Source organism: Phocoena sinus, chromosome 3, assembly GCF_008692025.1.
Source record: "Phocoena sinus isolate mPhoSin1 chromosome 3, mPhoSin1.pri, whole genome shotgun sequence".
Taxonomy (NCBI): Eukaryota; Metazoa; Chordata; class Mammalia; order Artiodactyla; family Phocoenidae; genus Phocoena; species Phocoena sinus.
This window is the reverse complement of record NC_045765.1, coordinates 39,152,589-39,178,509: the sequence shown is the minus strand read 5'-3', so window position 1 is coordinate 39,178,509 and position 25,921 is coordinate 39,152,589. Positions and strand designations below refer to the sequence as shown.

The window sequence follows — 25,921 nt, the reverse complement described above, 5'->3', positions numbered from 1 at the left end:
TGTGTGTACTTCATCCTGTGTTTGACAGGTATCTGCTTATTTAATAGGTAATACATACATGCGGCTTTTCCTCTCCCTTAGATTCAATCACTGTCTCAGTTGAAATCTGTTTTAAAAAGTCTATTGCATTTAAAGTTTTGATTTTCAATTTTTGTTGCAATTTTAAAAATTGCTATTGCAAATAAAGTCACCTCACAACCCCTCTCTTAATTTAAAAAAAAAAAAATCAGAACTAATGTTTTACTTAAAGCAGCATTGACTAGAAGGCAGAAGCCTAGTAAACTCTTTAGAAATCAGTTCTTAGAAAAAAGGGTTTATAATAGTTTCAGGAGGAACTGAGGCTTATCATGCTTTACGATCAATCCAAAAAATTTAAGCAGGGATCCTTTCTCGTGAGTTGATGACAGCCCTGCAATGCAGGTGGTAAGGTCCACTTACCCAGGTGAAACCAAAAAGTCGGAGAATATTCGATCAAATACTAAATTTTGCCTCTTAAAAACAAAGAGGCAGGAAAACTCTCTCCTGTGGCAGTGGCTTAAAAAACCCTGAATTGCCAAATGCAGTCTGGGTGGTCCTTGAAAGAAATCTGAGATTCAACAGTTAATCATAGTTAGGACTGAGCTGTGAGTTTGGGAAATGCTCTGGGAATAAAACACTCATTGTTACATAAATTAAGAGTCTATATTTTTCACTGGAATTCTGATAATATTTAATTTTGCTTAATGTCATTTTTGGACTACAAAGGTAATACATGCTAATTATAAAAATTTAAGTTTTAGAAGTATAATTTAAAAATGTACTTTCCTCACATTCCCACCTCTAGAGATTGTTTTTAAAACTTAAGATATGTCTATTTCTAAACTTTTTCCCTATCTCACAGAATGTTTTGAATTAACATATTTTTCTTTTTAAATTTTTTTTTTGGCCACACCGGGAGGCATGTGGGATCTTAGTTCCCCAACCAGGGATCAAACCCTAGCCCCCTGCTTTGCAGTCACGGAATCTTAATCACTGGACTGCCAGGAAAGTTAAAATATTTTGTTTTTAAAAGAAATAGTTGCACATGGTTAAAAAAAATCAAACGGCACAAAATGGTACAATAAAGCACTCGTCTCCTTCCCACCCTATCCCCTTTTCTTCTTCCCGTCCCCTTCCACACTGTGATAACAACTGTTACTCTTTGCTACATACACTTGAGTAGTTCATGCATACACAACCATCTACCTACTCCTTTCTTTGGTTTCAACACAAATGGCAGCACATGTCATCCTCTACTGCATCATGCCTTGTTCACCTACCCATAGATTTTGTAATTCTTAGCACGTATGCAATTTCTTTGGTTTAAGGTGTCACCCTGGTTCTTTGGTCACTAGTTGACCCCATTACCTTCCAACAAACCCCAAGAACACCTACCCTCCCCCACCACACCCACACACACCCCATACTCCCCCTTCCTCAGCACTTCCAAAGAACAGCCCACCTATTCACTTACCTGTCAGAAGGAGTATGAGGCCCAGGATGGCTACCCACGGATGCATGATGGTATCGGCCTGAAGGAAAGACAGAGCACGCTGGTTGGTGTGCCCCCAAACCAGATGGTATCAGAACGAGTCTTAATTCTCAGATTGCAACTTCTCCTTTCACCCTGATGGGGGGAATCACATAAGACTACCTGCTGGAAACAAGACCATGCAAAGGCTTCAGGTCTGCTGGCTCCAGGTGACTGAGGGCTCTGCCCCTTCCAACAGAAAGGCAAAGGTGTCCTCTGAAGCAGTCCCCTCTTCCCCAGCTCCTTTCCTATACTTGGAGTCCAAACTGACTCCAGGTGCTGACAGAGGAGATAAGGGAGCAAACAGGAAGGAAACCAGAGGCCGGCTTAGCCAAGGACACCAGAGCAAAGACCAGACTTCCCGTGGCAAAGGTGCACTTACCCTTTGCCTCGAAGATGAGAGTCAGCTGGCCTTCTGGAGAGGGCAGGGGACTTCCTTCCTGCTCTGTGGCCACAACGGCTAGTCTCCAGCCTCAGTCAAATTGTCAAGTGCCCACTGATATAAAAACGCACAACATGAGAGTTGTGAGTTTCACTTTTCTTTGGGGACTTACTGAGGACCGTCTTTGGCCCAGGAGACTGCCTTTCAGAGAGTTCTGAGGAACCTCTCCCAAGAGACAGAGGTGGAGAGATAAGCATATATATGATTTTGGAGAAGTACAATCAGGCACACATCTCGGTAGAAGGTCGCCGCTGGTCACAAGGAACAGATATCTCAGTTAATGACTAGTGCTTTTCTAAGTACGGGAAGATGAAAGAAATTTGGATTCATAAAATTTTCTCCTGAAAACATCTAACTATCTGAAGGCCTGTTCAACCAGTTTTCCCAGAGCACAGAGTGCCATTCCTGATCACTGCCCTGAACTCCTTTCCCTGAACATTGAACATCAGGGACTACAGTGGCTAGTGACTTAACTCTTACAGAATCAGATGGAGAGTGACACCGTTTAGCTGGAGTGCCCCCTCATGGTTATAAATTCAATCATTATTTGGGAGGCAATTCAGGACCATTTTATCCCACAGTGCTAAGAATACTCTTTCCTCAGTCAGGCCAGGATTCTGTTGATCCTCAGTTTGCTATTATTGGACTAGGCATGGCTAATAGTAGCTAAAAGTCTCTGGACCACCTGTCTTACTAGTCTGCTATGGTCCAGGCAAAGATTCCCTCTTGTTGCTTCTTCCCATATCGAGAGTTACACTATTACAATCTTGAGTTCATAAAGAAATATATATATGTGTGTGTCAATCATTTCAAGTTGCCTAGTCATCATTTTTATCAGAGGTTCAGTCACACGTTTGGTAATGCAAGAAACAACAACCTTGTAAAATACGCAGAATACAAATAATATAGCTAGTAGCATTAACAGGGTCATAGGTAAATATTTAAGCCAAGAGCTTCCATTAGGTGCGGTCCAGTATATTCCCAGCTCATCTGACTCAGTCTCTCCTCTACCAATCGCTATCTTAAAAGTAATGAAATATTGGTGTTGTTCATAAGGCACCCGGCCTAATTTCCTAGTGTTATTAGGCTGACTATCCTTAGTTTAACTGTTCCCAATATAAGGGAGCTTTTAAACTTAAATGGCATAAATAGTCTGGTGATAGTCATATAAATCCACCCCATAACTGAACATAACTCCTAATAAATGGGAAGTTATATTCTTTGACTGAAATTTAGCTTGTTCTTATTGAGCTTGAGTAACTTTAAAAGAAAATTCATATGTATAGCCATGGTCAGAGCAAGTACCGTTGATTGGCCAAGTGAGAGGGTCCCATCTAGTAATATCAATATAGCTCAAACAGAACTATAACTTCTTTCTTCTAAAATAAATTTCCTAAGGGCCATCCAATTAGAACCTTGGAGAGGAGAAATTCACCAAGGTAACCCAGAAATATTGGATGTAGGTAATTGACCAGAAACCCAACAATTGGATTAATTTCTAAACTCTGTGTAGGATTTATGCCCATGATAGAGAAACATGGATTTATGCAAAAGTCCAAGAAATTATTATAAAGAATTATATAATTATATTCATATTTCTATAATTTTAATTGTATGATATTATTATCTAATGTAATTATTATATTGAAAACATGATAAATAATCATATGGGTCAGGTCTGGCATCTAGGAAGAGCCATCTACTTCTGATGTTGTCGTCTTCTTGTCTTGGTGTGAGTGCAGTTTCTCCTCTGTTTGAGCATTGTTTTAAGGTGAGTTTGAGGTCAGCAGTTCTCTCTATAGGCCAGTCCAGTGCAGGGGCCCTTTCTAAGTGGAAAATATGAATCCAAAAGTCAATTTCCTTCAGTCTTTCTGTGCATGAGCTAGTTAAGGGTGCCTGATAAGGGTCCTTCCATCTAGGTTGGAGAAAATCCTTTAAATGATGCCTTTTCCAATATGCATAATCTTCTGGTTATAGTTCATGGGGCATCTGATCTTCATCCAAAGATAGATTACTGTGATAGGCTTCAGAAACAAACTTAGAGTGTCCTTTTAATAATTCAGTTAAACTTTACAATAATGTAACGTTAACAACAGGGGGCTATCTGGTAAGTGAGTCTTAGGCAGTAAATACAGACCTCAGTTAACAACACTAGAATTTAATATCCACTGAAACATAATTTTTCTCTCAAAAATTACCCTGATTTCTATCAAATATAGCCAAATTAAGAGTAATTTGTTTGCAAAAATAAGTCTGGTTTCAATAAACTTGGCCTGATTATTTACATAAGTGTAACTGATCATACGGGCTTTTTTTTAAAATTGGCTTTGCTGGAACTTTTTATAAAGAATCTCAGATTGAATTTTTTAAAGGCTTCTCAAGGCCAGAAAAGCCATCCCATGGGCTTGCCATCAGATCCCACCTACAATATCTACAGATTTGGGTGAATTCCTCTCTTCTCAAGGTCCCAAAATATCTTCAGATTCCTGCATCTATCAGGAGGTGGCCTCCCTTATTCACTTGATAAGGCTGCTAGTAACATAAGGGTTTACAGTTTTGGAGGAATCAGGTAGAAAGAAAAGATATATGTTTCAGTTCTGCTTACGAAGGTATCATTTACCAAATTACTGTAAGTCATAATTAGCTTAAAGGGAAAGGTTTCCTTATATCTGGAAAACAGATTAAAAGGCAGTAATATTTCAGAAAAAAAATTATAACCATATTGATCAGTTCACTGAGTCTTATGTAATTTTCGATCTTTTGTTAACAGTTTTATGAAGAGTTTTACAAGCCTGTGCTTGTCAAAAGTCCTTTCTATGAATTTTCCTTAAGATGAAACATTTTTGCAAAGACATCAGAATCAAACAATAACTGTCTATGAATGACAAAGATTTTAAAAGGCATGGTTAAAGATCTGATTGCAAAAACTACGATGAGCTATCACCTCACAGCAGTCAAAATGGCTATCATCAAAAAATCCACAAACAATAAATGCTGGAGAGGGTGTGGAGAGACGGGAACCCTCCTACACTGTTGGTGGGAATGTAAATCGGTACAGCCACCATGCAGACCAGTATGGAGGTTCCTTAAAAAACTAAAAATACAGTTACCGTATGACCCTACAATCCCACTCTTGGGCATATATCTGGAGAAAAACATGGTCCGAAAGGATACATGCACCCCCAATGTTCATTGCAGCACTGTTTACAATAATAAAGACATGGAAGCAACCTAAACGTCCATTGACAGAGGAATGGATAAAGAAGATGTGGTACATACATACAATGGAATATTACTCAGCCATTAAAAAGAACGAAATAGTGCCATTTGCAGCAACATGGATGGACCTAGAGATTGTCATACTGAGTGAGGTAAGTCAGACAGAGAAAGAGAAATATCATATGATATCGCTTATATGCAACTCTAAAAAGAAATGATACAAATGAAAGTATTTACAAAACAGAAACAAACTCAGACATAGAGAACAAACTTATGGTTACCTGGGAGAAGGGTGGAGGGAAGGGATAGTTAGGGAGTTAGGGATTGACATGTACACACTGCTATATTTAAAAAGGATAACCAACAAGGACCTACTGTATAGCACAAGGAACTCTGCTCAATGTTACGTGGCAGCCTGGAGGGGAGTTTGGGGGAGAACGGATGCAGGTATATGTATGGCTGAGTTGCTTTGCTGTGCACCTGAAACCATCACAACATTGTTAATCGGCTTTACCCCAATATAAAATAAAAAGTTAAAAAAAAAAGATCTGATTGTGATGCAATTGGCAAAGAAATTTGTTTCATAACATTTTAAGATAATAATCAATTATGACTGATAGCATTTTACTAAGATATACCAGGTTTTTAGGAATTCCAATAATTTCTAGAATATCTATATTAATAACATTTCCCCCTAAAATATAGCCTAAGAATGTTTATCACAATTCATTTGAAATGCTTCCCATGTAATTTAACATACCAAATAAGCCTAATTAGTTTAATATTTCTCTGTTAAGGAGAGAAAACAATTCCCTTGAGGTATTCCAGGGCCTTTTGGAAAGCCTCAAAGTTAGCTAGAGGTCAAATATAAACTTCAATTAGAATGTGATCTTTGGGAAGTTTGCCAAAAATATCAAAAGACTTTAAAACACTTGGCATCATAGGTCACTGTGAAACAATACTCATTCACTTGATCAGGAGACAATAAAAGATTTCAAAGGCAAATACAGAAAGTTATTACAAATTACTTAAAACATAAAGAAAATTTACAGTCTGTTATAAAAAGCAGATCAATATTCTAAGAAAACACTCCCCTCTTAATACAGAAAAAAACAAAATCAGGTTTTGTACCATTTTACCTTTAATACTGAAATTCATTTGCTCAGTTAAATTTATTCTAATCTTAGTTCTGACCATACAAAAAAACTCGCCTCTAAAGTTTCTTATTTTTTCTCTCAAACCTTCTAAAATTTTCTATACCCATATTAATTTGTCTCTTCTTTCCCATTTAGAAATAACTAGCATTAGGACAAAATTATTTTCTTTTTCCTTAACAAAATACATTTCTATTTCTTACACCTTCTTTTTTCTTGCATACAAAGATGTTTTCCATATTAACTTAGTAGTCTAATTACATATATTAATTAGAATGCTCAACTTTTAAAAACCTTAATTTGTAGTGAAAACTAAGAAGTAAGCAATTAGGAACTGTCTTTTACATTAGCATTCTATAGATTGGCAAACTTTAAATACTACTTATAATTTCTAAGAAACATGTGATTTCTTAAAGAAAATGTCTCCAAATGTATGTGGCACCAAATATGTTTATTAATAGTCCTAAATCTCTTTAATTTCTCTGCAAAATGATGCCTATGTTCAGTAATTAATGTTCCAGTTACCTTATTTTATTTGGGAAGGACATCAATATTTAATAAATTTCCATCATTTAACTTATTTTAGCAAAATTCTAAAGTTTCAAGTTACCAAATATTTTCAAGTAGACTATTTTCAAGTAGACATTCCTAAAACATAATTATTTCTAAAGAGTTTACCTAAAAGTTCTTATCTCACTTACATTTAATAGACTTATAAAAAATTTCATCATACCAAGTTATTTTTCTTGCTGATAGATATAAGAACTTATTCTAGTAAATCTAGGTACAATAAAAGTATTATATTTATGTTGATGGCTCTAAAGACATGTCTATATTAATTAAACCAACAAGCTCTAACTTTTATAACAAATATTAATTTAATACTGAATATTTCCCAGTTCACATGAACCTAAAATTCATCTGGGCTAGTTTATTATATATTTCTGAGAACTTATATAAGCACTTAATTTCCTTTAAGTCAATTAAATAGAGCTCATTTACAAATTAGTTTTGGTAATACTCTCCAGAGGTAGAGACCTATCATATCTATAAGGCACACACAGACATGTAGCTTCATCTTAAAAACTTAGTCACAAATCAGTTATTACAATATAAAACTCACTAGTTTTTAAATAACAGTTGGAATAAGTTGTTTACTTGCTGGTATTTTAAAAAGCCTTTCCCCCTTTTTTCTCAGTTCCAGGAATTGAAGATGGTCTAGATAAGATAATGGATCCTGAGAGCGCTGCTAGAACATTTACATCTCAAGGCACAGGGAGAGAAATGCAAGGTTCTCCTAGAAGGACTTGTTCCCTTAGAGTCAGAATTCTTTAAAGATGTAGGCTGACATTCTGAAGCCCCTATTTTAGGAAAGACCTTAGGCCAGCTTCCCACCTAATCACGCAGTCCAGACTGCTCCAGTCTCTTTCAGCCAAAGTCCTCCAATATCTTTCAACTGGGTGGGGGTGGGGACAATTAGGGGCAGGTACTTATTATACACCACCAAATAAAACTCAGGATCATCCACCGATTATCAGGAGATCTGAGAACCAGAAAGGCCTACTCAAATTCATCAGGAGACGCTGAGGGGGCAGACAGACAGAAGGGCAATGGGTCCTGCTGGTACCAAGGGCTCTGGGTCCTAAGCTCAGGCAAAGGACAGAAGTCTGCTCTGCATCCCTTCATGGTCCTCAAAACTGTCAACTGAAACAAAAATGTACAATGTGCCCGTGAGTTTCTGTTTTATTTGGGGACTTAATGAGGACCAGGAGACAAGCCTCTCAGAGAGCTCTGAGGAACTGCTCCAAAGGAGGTGGCCTTGGGGGGAGGGGAGGTCAGCATGTTTGTGATTTTGGAGCCGTGCAGTCAAGCAGATGTCTCGGTAGAAGGTTGCTAGTCACAAGGGACAGCTATTTCAGTTAATGATTTTAGTGCTTTTCTAAGGTCGGAAAGATGAAAAAAATTTTGGATTCATAAAATTTTCTCTTAAAGATATCTATCTGAAGGCCTGTTCTGCCAGTCTCCACAAAGCATAGAGTGCCTCATTCCTGATCTCTGCTCCAAACTCCTTTCAGGGTGTGTTGAAGGTCAGCGACTGTAGTGGCTACTGACTCAATTCTTGTAGAGCCAGGTGGGGAGCGACATTCTTTAGATGACACAAGAATTAAGCAAAAATGCAAACCATTATACCTCACCATTCATGCTACAGGATGCAATGTCGCAGACCACATCTTACTGAGTGATATCTGGAGAATGTTTCAGGAAGCAGAGTCTGGACTAGACTTGGGTTCAGATCCCAGCTCTGCCACTTACAAAGCTGGGTATCCCTGTGGGTTATGGAGTTCCTCCAAGCCTTGATTTCTTCCTTTGGAAAATAGCACTAAAAATACTTGCTCTATCTCCCTCAGAGACTGTTCTTTATGAGCAAAAGGGCTGTGGGAGAACTTAAACTAAACTTAAATAGGCGCTAATACTAGCTAAGGTTTTTGGAGAATATACTGTGTAGCAGCCTCTGTGTCAAGCGCCCACATGAATTTAATCTTCACAGAACCCCTTAGGCAGGGGCTGTTATTAACCCCATTCATGGAAGAGGAAGCTGAGGCTTCCAGAGGTTAGATGAGCCTAGATTCCAGATGAGGGCTTCTGACTTTTGCTCTTAATCATTAAACCATACAAACAAGTATAAGCCTGGCTAGTGTTTCATTAACTCTCCTTCTGGTCTAAAGATTCACTAATTTCCTCTCAGGGAGGCACTGGTGCTCCGTTTCTAGGCTTCTCGCAGCTCATGACAGGCTTCCTGGAGAAGCTGACGATGACCTTGGCATCCTGTGGTCATGGGTCCTGTACTGCCCAGAAATGTGAACCCTGCTCTCTAGCATCCTCTGAACTCGGAAGAGGCCTAAAGCCTGATGCTGTAAACTGGAGGCCCAAAGACTATATCTGGCCTGCAGAAGTACTTTGTACACAGTGTTTAAAATTTTATTTCTTAATTAATAGCCAAAATTAAAAATCCAGAGAGCTCACGTGAGAACTCAGCTTTTTGTGTTTTGTGAAATAAAATGAGACGTCAGGGCTTCCCTGGTGGCACAGTGGTTGAGAGTCCGCCTGCCGATGCAGGGGACACGGGTTCGTGCCCCAGTCCGGGAAGATCCCACATGCCACGGAGCGGCTGGGCCCGTGAGCCATGGCCGCTGAGCCTGCACGTCTGGAGCCTGTGCTGCGCAACGGGAGAGGCCACAACAGTGAGAGGCCTGCGTACTGCAAAAAAAAAAAAAAAAAAAAAAGATGGCAACACACGGCCTGTACCACACTTTCACCTTAGCGCATGCCCTCTCCAGCTTGCCCCTGCACCAGCCCTGCCTGGGGGTGCTTCAGTCTCTCAAGAAGGCCTTGGTTGGAGGAGGCCCCTGCCTTAGACCTTCCTCCACCTACTTGAATACAAGCCCCCTCCTGTTGCTGGGCCTTCACACAGGCTGCCCCCTGAACTATTTGCTGAAAATCACCTCTTTCATAAAACCAAGAGGTATGACCATATGTCTTTAATAGGCCTCCTAGCTTTACGATGCCATGCACTTGAATTCAACTAGGTAACAAGAGGCATTCTCCCAAGGAATAAGCATATTTCTGGATACCTGCTTTCATCTTGTTCTCTGCCTTTATACACTTGGAGGGGACACTACTGACCCCACTTCAATCACCACCGAAGGTCCGGGGGAAAAATTCTGAAATGCCTCATGCAAAAATAGGTCACGCCTTATTCATTTGGGAGACAAAACATTTTATGGCTACTTTTGTTACACTCTCAGACTTGGCCAAAGCCCAGTAGATCAGTGATAAAAATTTTCTAATTTAATTCAATTCTACCACACTTATTATTAATATACTGAGGCTAACAGGGCATGATTCAACACACCAAGGATGAAAAAAATCCAGAATTGTGCAATCAGGCAGAGACACAGGTAAGTAAGCACCTAATAAAATTGAGCAGAATGATGTAAACGATAAATATATAATCAGACTCTGTCACTCCTCAACTTACAACCCTCCTATGTTTCTTTCAGGAAAAAAAAAATCTAACTCCTTACCCAGATTTACAAAGCCCCAGTGATCTGGCCCTTGCCAACATCTCAGATTTCTTCTACCGCTCTCTCCCTGCCCACAGGGCTCCAGCCACATGGGTTTTCTTCAAATGTATCCTTACTTTAGGACCAGTGCTTCTGCCTAGATCCCCATTCCTTCACCCCATCATTTTCGGATTTCTTCCCTTCATTCTGATTCCTGCTTAAGTGTCACTTTCTCAGACATTCGTCAGGTCCCTCTATCTAAAGTAGCCAACCAGTGACTGTTTCAGTTCTCTACACTTATTACCTTGTTTCCTGTGATATATATTGTATACATGTGTGTATGTATGTGTGTGTGTGTGTGTGTGTGTGTGTGTGTGTGTATGTGTGCGCATGAGTTCCATCTCTCTTCCCTCTTGTACGGTGACATCCAATAGAACTGTCTGTGATGCTGGAGTTATTCTATATGGGTGTCGTGCAAGCACTTGTAATGTGGCCAGTACAACAAAGGAATTAATTTTTTTTCCATTTAACTTGATTTACCTTTAAGTTTAAATAGCCAAACATGGCTACTGTGTTGGACAGCACTCAACACTAGACCATAAACCCTTTCAAGGCAGGCCTCCCCCTTCCATTCTCTGCTCTATCCCTGAAAACTTTTTAGGGACCCAATAGGTATCGACTGAATAAATTATGGAAGCGCAAAGGCACGGGGAGAGACCGTTCAATGACTGAGGGGGTGAGAGGGAGGAATGGGAGGAAATCTCTTTAAAAAGTGACATGTGAGCTTCACAGCTGGAGAATGGGGAAGGGGCAGAGGGTGTTTTAAGTGGAGGAAATGGTGAGCGAGCGCCAAGATGGGGACACAGAACCAAGGCTCTGAGATGTGAATTAACTGTACAATTCCATAGGATTGGATTTTCTGACAAGCCCATCTCCCACGAGAGCCCCCACTATGTCCTAAAGGCTCCCAAACAGCACAATGGATTTTTTTGTTTTTTAATTTGAGCTACTCAACCTCCATCAATCGCTACTCTTTAGAGTAATTTTGTGACCCTTAGAAAGATACATCCCAGTTGAGGCACAGGCTCAGGCAGCAAACATGAATTTCCAGCTGCTTACTCCACAGGAAAACGAGCCCCAATGCGGCACAGTGGGGTGATGGGGTCAGGCTCACCTCTGAGAAGGAATGCTGGGGCTCTTAGGGTGAGAAGCATGAGGACCTGTCAGGAGGCTATTGTAGTATTTCAGGAGAGAGGAGGGGAGAGCAGCTCAGGCTCTGGACGTTTCAAAACAGCAGGATTTCCTGCAGGGTGTGGAGTAGCAGCCTAAAGATGACTGCAAGCGATTTTGGCCTGAGCAACTGGAAAGACTGGAGGTGCCACCAGCTGAGACAGGGGAAGCTGTGTGGAACACAGTTTGGAAGGAAACACTGTGGATTTTGGACATGTTGAGTTTGAGATTTCTCAGACACCCAAGTGGAGACTGTTAAGAGTCCAGGAGAGGGGTCTGGGCTCAAGGTACATATTTGAGAGTCATCGGCATAGAAATGGGATTTTAAAGCCGTGAACCAGAGCTGATGCTCAGGGAATGCCCTCGGCTTAGGGACTAGGTCCTGGGGCCTTCTACAAAAGGTGGAGGTGGAAGAGGCACCAACACACACACAGAAGCAAACCAAGGAAGCAGGAGGAAAAGTAAAAAGTAAATGGGATCCTTGTGCAGCCAAATAAAGCAAGTGCATTAACAAAGAGGCAATGATCACGAATCAAACGTTGCAAAGGCAAAAGGGATGAGATGTGCCTATAGGACAGAGCAACAGGGAAATCATTAATGACCTTGATCAAAGCAGTTTCGGTGAAGAGCAGCTCAATGATTGTTCACTTTCCCTATGTATGTTACATCTCAGGAAAAAGGTTTAATGGAACGTGAAAGTCAAAAGAGAATTAAAGATTGAAGACAGGGAACTCTTTCAAGGTGTTTTGCATCCAAAAAATAATAATAATAAGGAAGGGGAAGTTTGGAAGTAGGGTCAAGAGAAAGTTTTCTTAAGATGGTAAAAATAACAGCATGTTTGTATTATCTGGAGATGACTCAGGGGAAGAAGAAGTATAGATTTGGGAGAGGTAAAATGTGTGGAGCAATAGAGGGACAGAATTCATAGTCCAATTAGGGAATGCTGCTTTGACATGACCAGGGATAGAACATCGGACTTGGGACTCAAGCATGACCATGTGGAAGCACTGAGCTGCCACTGGATGTAGGGGTCACGAAACCAAGACCAGCCCAAGCAGCCCACGCTCTCCAGCTACCTGCAGCTGCCGGCTATGGGGGCAAAGCCACATCTGAGGATAGCTATTTTTTAAACCTTCTCCAGTATCTAAATAATCCAATCAATTATCTTCCCCACCTTCAAGCATTTAATGGTTCGCCAAGGCCAAATTCCAAACTCTAAAAGCTGCCCACCTTCCCAAACTGGCCACACCCTTCTACGCCAAGCCTCACAAAACTCCAACCAAGTCAAACTTTTGTACTTGCTAATCTTTGCAAGGTCAAGTTTCTAACACATACAAGAATACTACCAAATCTGCAAAAGTCAGAAGCCAATACTAGGCTCCTCCTTCACATTTTACACATATTTTAAATGTACAAATCACAGACATCGATGAACAAAACTGCTAATATAGCTGTGCTCCAGACACACATACTCCTATTTCCATGATATTGTATAGCACCCATCTAACAGATGAGAGGCTCCGCAAATGGATGCATTGACTCTAAGTCACACAGCTTTCTTTCTTTCTTTTTTTTTTTTTGGCCCTGCCACGTGGCATGCAGGATCTTAGTTCCCTGACAAGGGATCGACTCCATGTCCCCTGCAGTGGAAGCTCGGAGTGCTAACCACTAGACCGCCAGGGAATTCCCCACACAGCTTTCAAGAGACCCTCAATAAGTATGTCTTCCTCCAAAGGTACCACTCCATTCTGCTGAGGTTTCTTTTTCCCCTCTGCTCCCCTCAGTGATGTCGCCCAGGAAAAGCTTCAACAATTCCGATGTGTAAGTCCATGATTCCATTTAAATGAGAACCTATCTCCCAAGAAACCCAAATCTATTTTATATGAGTTACCCCAATTTCTATTGGCTCAGTCATCATTGTCCTAAGACCCCATATAATACCGAGAAAGTTCAAGCAGCAAAGTTCCAGTTTTCTCTTCAGCATAAGTTTCCAGAGGATTTACTTACCAGTGAGTTAGGAGGTCGTTTTCCAGCTCCTCTGGTGGTCTGTCACTGATTCCTTCTCTTTTCTCTTTACGGATAAAGATGGAATTCTAGTCCTTATCTCTTAGCCACACCTTTACATAAGAATGTTGGGAAGTATCTTTAAAAGTCAAGCTTCTCCATTCTGTCAGTCTTTTTGCTGGATTTGATCCACTTGCTAAATAGATTACCAGGAGATCTTAGTGAGCTGGAATAGTATTTGTTCTCTGCTAGGCTGCTTTTATTTTTTATTGAAGTATATTTGATATACAATATTATATAAGTTACAGGTGTACAATGCACTGATTCACAATTTTTAAAGGTTATAATCCATTTAGAGTCCTTATAAAATATTGGCTACATTCCCTGTGTTGTACAATATATACTTGTAGCTTATTTTATACCTAATAGTTTATACCTCTTAATCTCCTGTCCCTATATTGCCCCTCCCCCTTTCCCTTTCTCCACTGGTAACTACTAGTTTGTTCTCTATATTTGTGAGTCTGTTTCCTTTTTGGTTGTATTGACTAGTCTGTTTTATTTTTTAGATTCCACATATAAGTGATATAATACAGTATTTGTCTTTCTCTGTCTGACCTATTTCACTTAGGATAATACCCTCCAAGTCCATCCATGTTGGTGCAAATGGCAAAATTTTATTACTTTTTATGTCTGAGTAGTATTCCATTGTGTGTGTGCGTATACGTATATATATATATATATATATATATATATATATATATATATATATATCAGCACACACACCATATCTTCTTTATCCATTCATCTGCTGATGGACACTTAGGTTGCTTCCATATCTTGGCAACTGTAAATAATGTTGCTATGAATATGGTGGTGCATGTTATCTTTTTGAATCATTGTTTTTGTTTTTTTTTTCAGATTTATACTAAGGAGTGGAATTGCTGGGTCATATGGTAGTTCTATTTTTAGTTTTTTAGAAACCTCCATACTGTTTTCCACAGAGGCTGCACCAATTTACATTCCCACCAACAGTGTATGAGGGTTCTCTTTTCTCCACATCCTCACCAACATTTTTTGTTATTGTTGCTCTTTTTGACAATAGCCATTCTGATAGGTGTGAGGTGATACCTCATTGTCGTTTTGACTTGCATTTCCCTGATAATAAGCAATGTTGAACATCTTTTCATGTGCCTATTGGGCAACTGCATGTACTCTTTGGAAAAATGTCTATTCAGGTTTTTTGCCCATTTTTTTTTTCTTTTTTTTTTTCTTGCGGTACGCAGGCCTCTCACTGTTGTGGCCTCTCCCGTTGCAGAGCACAGGCTCTGGACGCGCAGGCTCAGCGGCCATGGCTCACGGGCCCAGCCGCTCCGTGGCATGTGGGATCTTCCCAAACCGGGGCACGAACCCCTGTCCCCTGCGTCGGCAGGCGGACTCTCAACCACTGCGCCACCAGGGAAGCCCTGCCCATTTTTTAATATGGCTGTTTTTCTGATGTTGAGTTGTTTATATATTTTCGATATTAACCCCTTATTGGTCATATAATTTGCAAATATTTTCTCCCATTCACTATGTTGTCTTTTTGTTTTGTAATGGTTTCCTTTGCTGTGCAAAAGCTTTTAAGTTTAATTAGTTCCCATTTGTTTATTTTTGCTTTTATTTCTGTTGCCTTAGGAGCAGATGCAAGAAAATATTGCTATGTTTTATGTCAAAGTGTTCTGCCCATGTGTTCCTCTGGGACTTTTATGGTTTCCCGTCTTACACTGAGGTCTTTAACCCACTTTATTTTTGCATGTGGTGTTAAAGAATATTCTAATTTCATTCTTTGACATGTAGCTGTCCAGTTTTCCCAGCACCACTTATCGAAGACTGTCTTTCCTCCATTGTATATTCTTACCTCCTTTGTCATAGATTAATTGACCATAAGTGTGTGGATTTATTTCTGGGCTCTCTAGTCTCTTCCATTGATCTATGTGTCTATTTTTGAGCCAGTACCATAGTGTTTTGATTACTGTAGCTTTGTAGTATAGTCTGAAGTCAGGGAATGTGATTCCTCCACCTCTGTTCTTCTTTCTCAAGACTGTTTTGGCAATTTGGGGTCTTTCATATTTCCATATAAATTTTTAAATTGTTTCTAGTTCTTTGAAAGCTGCCATTGGTATTTTGGTAGGGATTGTATTGAATCTGTAGATTGCATTGGGTAGTATGATCATTTTAACAATATTAATTCTTCCAATCCAAGAACACAGTATAACTTTCCATCTGTGTCATCTTCAGTAGTTTTCCAAGTACAAGTCTTTCACCTCCTTAGGCAGTTTTATTCCTAGGTATTTTTAGTATTTTTGATGTAGGATGTTTTCAAAAGATTCAATACAGGTCTTAATTTGGGGTTGGACTCTAGGCCTGAAAAGTCATATGGACTTTGAGACTGTTTATACATGAAGGGACCTTTAACTACCTGGAGCCAAACCCCTTGAGTTATATGTGAATAAACTGAGAACCAAAGAGAGGAACAGAGAAAAAGACACTTAGAAGTCACTCAGGGCAGTTGCAAAAGTGAAAGCCAGGTTCTTCTCCCTCAACAAACATTATTTCACCAAATATTTATCGAGCACACCATACTAAGCAATGGAACATTCTAAGTAGACAAAGAAAACCCAGAGTCTCTACCCTTGAAAGTTTAGGAAAACAAGTCACCACCTTCAGTAAGAATGAAGTCATCATAGAAAACAAATTTAGGGTTACCAAAGGGGAAAGTGAGGGGATAAATTAGGAGTATCGGATTAACAGATACACACTACTATATATAAAATAGATAAGAAACAAGGATTTACTGTACAGCACAGGAAACTATATTCATTATCTTGTAATAACCTATAATGGAAAATAATCTGAAATATACACACACACACATACAATATATATATATATATATATATATATATATATATATATATATATATATACAGAATCAGTTTGCTGTACACCTGAAACTAACACAACATTGTAAATCAACTATACTTCAATTTAAAAAAAAGAATGGAGTCGAGCTACACTGTGCCCCAATACAATTTATATACCATGATATAAACTGTATATCAGCTATTAATACCATGTCCATTGATGCTTGGGGTTTTGAAGTTGTGAGTGACAAGGATGCCAGAAAATGGAATGTGAGCTGAGCTCCTGCTCACACAGCTAGAGGGCAGTGCCTTGTGTAAAGCAGAACATCTCCCCAAGAACTTATGAGATGATGGGTCCTTTTTCTTCCTTCCCAAAACCAAAACAATGCTTTCTACTTAAAAACATTGACAATAGATTTGTTTTGGGATGAAAACTTTCAGTTTTAGCCAGTGTGCCTTGCTGCAATAACACGTGATTGTGAGCCATTTCCTCTACATCCATTTTAGGGAAGATGGGTGGATCAGAAAAACATAATAGCATTGGGCTTTTATCAGACAGGGTTAGGGGAATTTTCTAAAGGACTCAGCAGTCTCCCAAACCAAGACCACTGCATGACTTGGGCACTAGTTGAACTCCTGTGCTAGTAGCAATTATTCAAAATGTATGCTGAGCTCTGTCAAAACCTTTGTCAAGGCACCCTGTTGGTGGTGAGCATCGGGACTTAACACAATGTTGACAGAACCCTCTGCTTGTTAACTATCTATGTTGATAAAGAATGTCAAATTTTTATTGGGACACTCACGTGGAACTATTTCCAAGAAATAGTAAGTGAAAAAAACAGTTCTATCTCGTGGGAACCCATTTTTGTAAAACACTGTGACAGAGTGACAGTGTATGTATATGCATATGTACCTGTATGGAAAAGTCACAGCAAAGATGTATGTGGATACCCATCAGACTATTCAGTGTCCTCTGTGGTAGGGAAACATGCTGAGGCAAGGGGGACTTTCAGTTGAATGCTATATATTTATGTATCATTTGAGCATTTTACAACAAGAATGTACCAATGTACTGCTTATATAATACACGTAAAGGGTTTTGACTAAAGAAAACAAAAACACGTCCCCAAACTGCAGGTTCTTACAAAAGTGGAAGTCTTTTACATTTGTGTAACATATTTTTCACAGCCTAATTACAACCATCCTTTTCTTGATCCCAGATAGACAAAAAAAAAAGCAATTTAAGTTGCCTAAAGCAACATTCAGACATCACCAAGCCTCCAGAAAGGTGAACGATTATAAAATAATGTTTTAATAAATATACAAGGGCTTACACTGCAAATCACATGTTTTTCTACAAAGTAGGAAATACATTGGGTCACTATATGCTTTTTGGAGGTCCGCTGTTGGAATCCATGTCACCTGCATCACTTAATTCATTCACCCAATTAATATTTATTGAGCATCTGCTATGTGCCAGGCTATCCTTATTCAATGAGAGTCAGCTGGAATTTTACAGAGCTAAATTAAAGAAGTGGTGAAGACAAGGATAGTATTTTCAGGAAAAAGAAAAAGAAATCACCAAAAACTGCTTTTCTGCATCACTCAGAATCTAGTATGCAGGTCTGCCAAAGCTTATTGCCTTTTATTATAATCATTTGCTTGGCCATCATGCTGTCCTGATGGACTCTGACTTCCTTGAAGGAAAAATAAATCTTTGTAGTATCTGTGGTGCCTGTATTGTGGCTTGAGTCTGTAGTACAGCAGGCATACATTCATTCATTCAATCCATCTACAAATATTTATTTGGCACCCACTACAGGTCAAGCGTTGCACTAGGTCCTTAAGATACAAGATAAGTGACAGTTACTTTCCAGTTGAGGGTTGGGGGAGACAAATCACAAAAATGTAAACAATTAGAATTTCAGATTCAAACAAACTACGTAGGGAATAAACTAGAATAGAGATGGGCAGGTTGGCACTTTTGATAGGGTGTTCAGGGAAAGCTCTTAGATGATATTTAAGATGATATTTCTCAAAGATGAGAAAGGCAGCTCTGCAAACAGTCTGAAAGAAGCATTCTAAACAGAGGGACACAAGTTCACTAAAAAAGGTGCTGGAACCAGAAAGAACTTGGTCTGTTCTAGAAGCAGAAAGGAAACCAGTGTTGATGAAACAACAAAAAAAGGAGGGGTTGGTGAGATCAGAAGAAAGTTCAGGCCCTGGTGGAGCTGTTGAAAGGTTTTAAATAACAGAGTATTTGAACCTGGTTGATGAGTTTTAAAAAAGAAAAAGAAAATACTTAGGCTGCTGTGTGAGGAGAACAAACTGTTAGGAAAGCAAAAGTGGAACTGGATGGATGGAATGGAGGGAGGGGAGTAGGGAGGGAGGAAATAAATGAGTGAATAAATATTAAATGTGACTACAAAGGAATAAGGCCTACGAGAGTCACTTGGCCTAGTTATTTTAGCTTAAACTGATTCTTAAGTCAAATTTCAAAAACCAAAACCAAATTACTTTGAGTGAAAGGAACACTGTTGAAATAAATTGCTTTCTAAAATGACTGCCTTGAGAAAGATAATATGCATTTAGTAATACACTGACTGGTATATTTGTTCAAAAATATACTACTGTTCTGAGGGAGACACAAGAAGGAAGAGATATGGGAACATATGTTTATGTATAACTGATTCACTTTGTTATAAAGCAGAAACTAACACACCATTGTAAAGCAATTATACTCCAATAAAGATGTTAAAAATATATATATATATATACTACTCTTCTATTGTCATGATACTTCAAATACAATCACATCTTTTGACACAGCATTTCCATATCCAGAATCATATACATTGGAAGTACACAAATGCACATAGGTTTTTGAATAAAGGATGTTCCTTGCAGCCTTATTTGAAATGGGGGGCGGAAAAAACCCAACTAAACATCTATGCATGCAAAAGTGATTTAATAGGTTACGCACATTTGTTCTACTTAATACTACATAGCTATCTAAGTAAAGGCTGTTGTCCCATTCTGACATGGAGCGATGGTCTTCTATAAGCAGTGGAAGAAATTACCGTGTGCGTGTGTGTGTGTGTGTGTGTGTGTGTGTGTGTGTCTGTATATGAGAGAAAAAATAGAGAACGGCCCAGAACTTTGCTAATTCTAGAGCCAATAGCGACATGTGGCTGTTGAGCACTTAAAATGTGACTAGTCAGAATGGAGATGTGCTCTAAATGGAAAACACTCACTGGATTGTGAAGACTTAAAATGAAAAACAACAACAACACTGTATTTCTACTGGACAGTACTGGCCTAGAAGGACTGTTCCTGGGGAGTAGGACTGGGGAGAAATTTTGATAGAGAGGACACAGAATAGGGACTTTCACCTTGAATTTAAACTCTATTTTTCAAAAAGCACTTAATTTAAAAATTTAAAAGCCAGTAGTAGGAATCCAAGCAAAATTTGTAGTTTAGTTAATAGTCACGTGCCAATGTTAAGATCTTAGTTTTGACAAATGGTACCATGGTTATATAAGCTGTTAACTGAAAAAACTGCTGAATACAGGAACTCTTTGTACTATCATTGCAATTTTTCGGCAAATCTCAAATTGTTTCAAAATAAAAACCTAAAAAAAAAATGGGAAACAAGCACTCTAACAAGATGTATTTTCTGCTTAGAGATTCTTACTCAGAGTCTCAACGTACTGTAAAGCAATTGGCTCCAAGTCAGCTTGCCCACCCAGAGTTCCTTGTAAACACATTTACTTGAAATAAGGCAGCTAGGATAACTAAATGTCATATTCCTTAGTTCTCACCTGAAATTCCATCTATTCAAAAACTCCTTTCTTCCCTGGTGGTTAGAAGCTGTCTGGTTGCTGCTTAGCTACCAGGAATTTTTGTTGGAGTAGGAGGCTTGCTGGAGAGAACAGGAAAGGCATCACCTCTCTGAGGACTTCACTGAGACCTGGGCAGCTGGCAGCTTTCAAAGCCCCTCACCATTGGCTCCTTGCTTCAGCCCTCAGATTAAGGTCAAGAGATTTTTGCTAAGATCTTGTGGTGAACTTTGGGATAAAGAAATGAATAAAAAATCTACATTATTAGTATGGCAACCTTCACCTATATTTTTACAGTTGTTACTTTTTACTTAAGGGTTTCCAGAATAAAAACTAAATTCTGCATGCAAGCGAACAGGAATGGCAAGTAAAACTGGGTAATAAAATTTAAAACAGATTCAATACAGATATATGGATATAAGGATATTTCAGAACTGACCAAAAGAAGATAACACTGCATTGGAGTGTGAAATATTTCTATTTTACACAAACTAGGTGTAAAATGCATGAAAAAGTACAATTTCAAAATGTAGAAATTACAAAGGACATGTCAACTTATCATGAAGCAGGTTGTTAAGTATAGACTATAAAGCTATAATAAAATATTTTCCAAAGGTGACCCATCCACAAAACAATTATATTAAAATAATGTGGGTATTTAAACAGATGTCCCAGTGCCACCACCACACCTGAATAGCTGAAATAACTTTTTTTTTCTTTAAACATCACTGCTTTCTCTGGAAAAAGAGTCACACCATAAGCAGAAGGAGTTTGACTAAGAATTTACAAAAGAAAACTACTACTAATAAAAGAGTGACTTGGAATGACCTTTATAATTAGTCAATACAACTGAAAAAAAAGATAGAGGATCTAGAATCCTGAAACTCGTATTGCTCCACTGCATAGGTTTTCCACTGAAAATAGGCCAAAATCTGAGCCCTCCTGAAGCTTGAGAACCCTCCAACCAAGTGTTCCAGCTGCGCCTCTCCTTTTTCCCACTTCCCAACTGAGCCCCAGAAAAGGATGACAAAAATCTTAAAAATTACAGCACGAAGGGCATCTCTACTTACCTCTAGAAAGACTTTCTCAGTAGAAATCTGGACAGAAAATTAATTTGTATTCAGTTTTTTTTTAATTCAAGCTTAAATGAGAATTAAATTTATATGGGACTAGGCATGAAGGGATGGCCCCAAATAAATTAATGACAGGTTAAACCACTTGGAATTTCTGCCTGGGGAATTCTAACACTAGAAGTGATAGGCAGTTAAAACACGGTAAGACCTTAATTTTTCAGTTTGAAGAGATCAAGGAGCCTCTTCTTGTACTGTGGGTCTCTATGGCAGAGCTCTGGGAGAAAAATCCTAAACACTTCTAAGAGCAAACCACACATTCAATCTTTTTACATTGTTTTTAATTAAGTGACCACTTGCCATCGCCCAGACCCTCTGGGGTAGCTTGATAGTTTGTTACCCTTTCTGCCATCTTCTGTATTACAAATAATTGATGTAGAGTGGATCCCACCCTGAAAACCAGGGTTCCAATCTCTGCTGGAACACTGTAGACACGTCTAGAGTGCTGGCGCACTCTACTGCCCACCTTGACCTTGAACTTAACTTATCCAAGTCTTAATTTCTTTCTATGAGGAGGAGGGTGGACAGGAAAACATTGCTACAGTATTTAAATCTATTTTTTATTACAAAAAATGGATAAAATAATTCAAATTATAGAAGCACATAAAAGTAAAAAGTGAAACTATCTTTTGACTATTTGCCCTTGTGGAATAACCATATTAATTTGGGAATATTCTTCTGGATTATTTAAAGGCAAAAAAAATTAGCATTAACTATATATACTATTCTAGAACTCTTTTTTCTTTTGACTTAGCAATATAGATTTCTCCTTTGACAAGTAACACAAGGTCTGTGAGAGTCGGGATCTTGTCTGTTTCCTTAACTGCTATATTTCTAGGAACTAAAACAGTGTCTGGCACAAAGCAGTCGACAAAAAATGTTCACTGAAAGAATGACTGACTGAATGAAATCATCCTTCCTGTCAGATCAATCAGAAGTTCTGTGGGGTCAGGGATGTGTCTATTTGGTCTCTCTCTATGATCCCAGCACCAGAGAACCTGGCACAGAGTAAGCACTTAATATTTGTTGAATTAGCAAAACAGCTCAATGATGAAACCACCTAATTTTTTTTACTTGTGCCAGTGTGCTGACATACCACAATAACCAATCATTCCCCAACTGATGGAAAACATCTCTCGCAAACACCATTGCAATGATCGCCCTTTTATATATATTCTTGTGTAAAGATTTTTGCAGAATAAGAATCCCTTTTGTGGGGGAATCATTAATCTGGTTCATATGTTTTCTGTGGTCCCTTCCCTCTAGAATTTCATAAATTTAAAACACTTAATTTTTCAGCTTGTTTAAAAGCTACTGCCTGGAACTTTGCAAACTGTTCTCCCTGTAGAAAGCCAGTGCTTCCCAATACTGCCCAGATGCAGCCCAAACACTGCAACAGACAGGCTGCCTGCATCCTTGGTGACCAACATCTCCTGCATGCAACGCAGTAGCAGCTCAGTCATCACCTGGGGAAGGCAGTTTTCAGGCAGCGACAGGTCCCTATTGTTGATTCATTCAGCAGAAAGGGGGAAAAAAGACAATAACACACTTCCAAGGGCCTGAGAGGGAAAGGATGCTGAGAAGAGCAGATGCTGGACAAGAGCAGAAAAGGGAACTTAGGAGTATTTTCGAGTTCCCCAACAAGTGAAGCTCTGTCTGAGCTCTCCAATGGAAAAGTCTTCCCAGAAATCTACCTTTCTGCTTCTTTAATTTTTTCACTCCCAAGATATTTAGTAAGTTTCTATCCGTATTATGTGTCAGAGCTGTGCCAAGACTGGGGAGGAAGCAAATAGGCAAGATAGACCTACTCTCTACCATCTTGGAACTGAAGCTTAAGGGCCATTGTCTTTCCATCAGGGGATCTGACAGGGACAAATACATATGGCTGGAGCCCTTTACCTACTTTCCACCAGGAAACAGAATTTGTGTCCCAGTCACTACTTCTTCTTTTGTGAGAAACACAGCTCAAGTTCTCTCCATGAATGGAGAAGTTGGTCAGAGATCTTTCCCTCTGAGTGCACCCCCAAGCAAAACCTGTCAACACACACTAAGCATACTTCCTCTTTCTCCAGGAGCACCTGCCACACCACAGGCCTTGCTGGGCAGTCTTCTTAACTTAAGCCAAGGAGAGCTGTGCACTGGCACTTACTGTCACAGAGTCAACATTCAAAGAAGCATCAACCTTGAGACTCAAAGGGAACCTTCAAGACCATCTACTCCTACTCCAATAGTTTCCAAACCTGCCACGGTTCACAGAGCTCTTTGAGAATCGGCGGCCCCTTTAGACTTCCTGTACCGAAAAAGACACGCACGTATCTCAGCACATAATTTCCCCTGTATTTTCAGAAGCTTCACGGACACACCATATAACTGAATATCTGGAATTCCAGAGACCCCATATTAAGAATTCCTACTCTCTATAAAAGCCCATTTGAGCTCTAATGCCCTGATTAGCAGCCTCCGAGTTGGGTGGCGGGAACACAGAGGAAATGTTGTGCCTGTCTAAGTACAATGCTGGTCCCAGTTCAGTCCTCGGGTGAGCTACTTATCTTTAGAACATGGAAAAACTCTGCTCGGTGGCCGAGGACAGAACCTCTAAAACCAGTCAGGTGAGCCATCTCATAGTTTTCAAAGAAGATAACACCAAACCCCAAAAGGAAGTGGTGAATCTGGTGGCGTTGAAAGACAACAGCCCAGGGGTTGTCAGGACTGCTGCCCACTGCTGATGGAGCAGTAATACTTGTATGGATCCTCCATTTCATATACATTCTCCTCAATGATATAGATGTTTTCCTCTGGATGTGTCCTCTCTCCTGCTGTATTTGCTAACCCCGAGGGAGGGAGGTTGGCCAAAGTGATGAGGCTGTGGAAATAAAGTGATGCAGTTGAGTTAAGCATCCCAGGCAACATGGAATAGAGTTAAAAGAATGGGCTTTGCTGAAGAGATAGCCACCAAGGCAGTATATGATCCTTGATCAGGTCCTGACTAGGCAGGGGAAACATAAAATAGTAATGAAAATAGTCTGGGGAATAACTGCACAAATTCAAATTAATCTGAATTTTCTTAGGTATAAAAATGTCATTGTGTTATCTAAGAGAATGTCCTTATTCTGAGGAAGTGCAGACTGAAGTGTTTAGGTGAAATGTCAAGATGTCTGAAACACCTTTACAAGTGGTTCAGAAAAAAAAATATGTATGTAAATAGAGAAACTGATAAAGCAAATGTGACAAAATATTAAACGACACGCTTAGGTGAAGGGTTCTACTGTTCCTTGCACTATTATTTCAATTATTATGTCAGCTTGAACAATTTCAAAAAGTAAAAGAAATGAATGTGTTATGGATCCAATGAGACTTGAGTTCGAATTCTGCCTCTGTTGCTTTCCACCCATGTGATCTTGGGTAAGTTGGATTTGCTTTTTTCATTTATTCATTCAAGAACTATTTAACGTGTTTATACTGTTCTACGCATCAAGAGATGCAACAGTGAACAAAACACAAAAATCCCCTAGAGGCTGTATATTAGTAAACTTTAGTGTCTCAGGGTCCTCCTCTATAAAATGGGAATAAGTACTCTATCTCACAGGGCTGCTGTAAGGAACGTTTATTCATTCAACCCTCAAATATCAAATGCATACTAAGAATTAGGTGTGTGCTAGGAGATACAGTTGTTAATGTGGCAGACAAGTTCCTAATTTTCTATGGAGTTTACATTTATAGGTGGAGATGAACATTAACCAAATAATTTCATAAAGAATGAATTATTGCATGTAAATATTACCTATTGATATTACCACATTTCAAGTTTCAGTTCTAATAAAGAATACTGACACAGAAAATATAAAGCCATTGATAATTAAATATTTTATTTGATCTTATTTGACTTTTTTACTGCAGACTATTTTGTCTTCATAACTATACGATCTAGATTTAGTCTAAAATTATTAGTGGTTTAGAGAATATGCAGTGGACAGAATCACTTTTTTCTTGAAAGTTTTTAGAACAATACCTATGGTTAGGCCTCATCCCCAAAGATTCTGATTTATTTGCTCTGGGGTTGACAATAGTATGCTTAAGTGCCCTGGATGATTCTAATAGGCAATCAGAGTTAAGAAGAGCTGGGCTGGGTTGTAAAAGCCCTGAGAGTAGATTCTGAGTTTCTTGTTCATGTCTATAAACCAGTGGCCACCCAGAACCCGGATGTAGTAAGTACTCAATCAGCTGAAGGGTCAGTTCACTGAAAAAGCCCTTTAATCAGAAATATATAAGCATTTCCTATCAATGGGAGACAAATTCTCTACCTTAACTTTAGGACTAAAGAAGCTAGAGGGATTAGGGATCAAGAATAAAACCGAGCAGCATGTTAAATTTGCATTTCATAAATCTA

At 39.1% G+C, this 25,921-nt stretch overlaps 1 protein-coding gene across 4 annotated transcripts in view; it reads right to left on the bottom strand.

Moving 5' to 3' along the window:
• LOC116751403 (hepatitis A virus cellular receptor 2-like) overlaps positions 1 to 25,921 on the bottom strand; it is a 69,299-nt gene that overhangs the window by 24,063 nt on the left and 19,315 nt on the right. For 2 of the 4 annotated variants that reach the window (XM_032627238.1, XM_032627239.1), the window contains exon 7: positions 17,850 to 24,397. In XM_032627238.1, the coding sequence (XP_032483129.1) occupies positions 24,238 to 24,397 (160 nt within the window). In that variant the 3' untranslated portion in view covers positions 17,850 to 24,237. Of the gene's footprint in view, positions 1 to 1,492; positions 1,551 to 17,849; positions 24,398 to 25,921 lie in introns of those variants that run through there. The other 2 variants (XM_032627237.1, XR_004349245.1) reach the window with 2 other exon arrangements.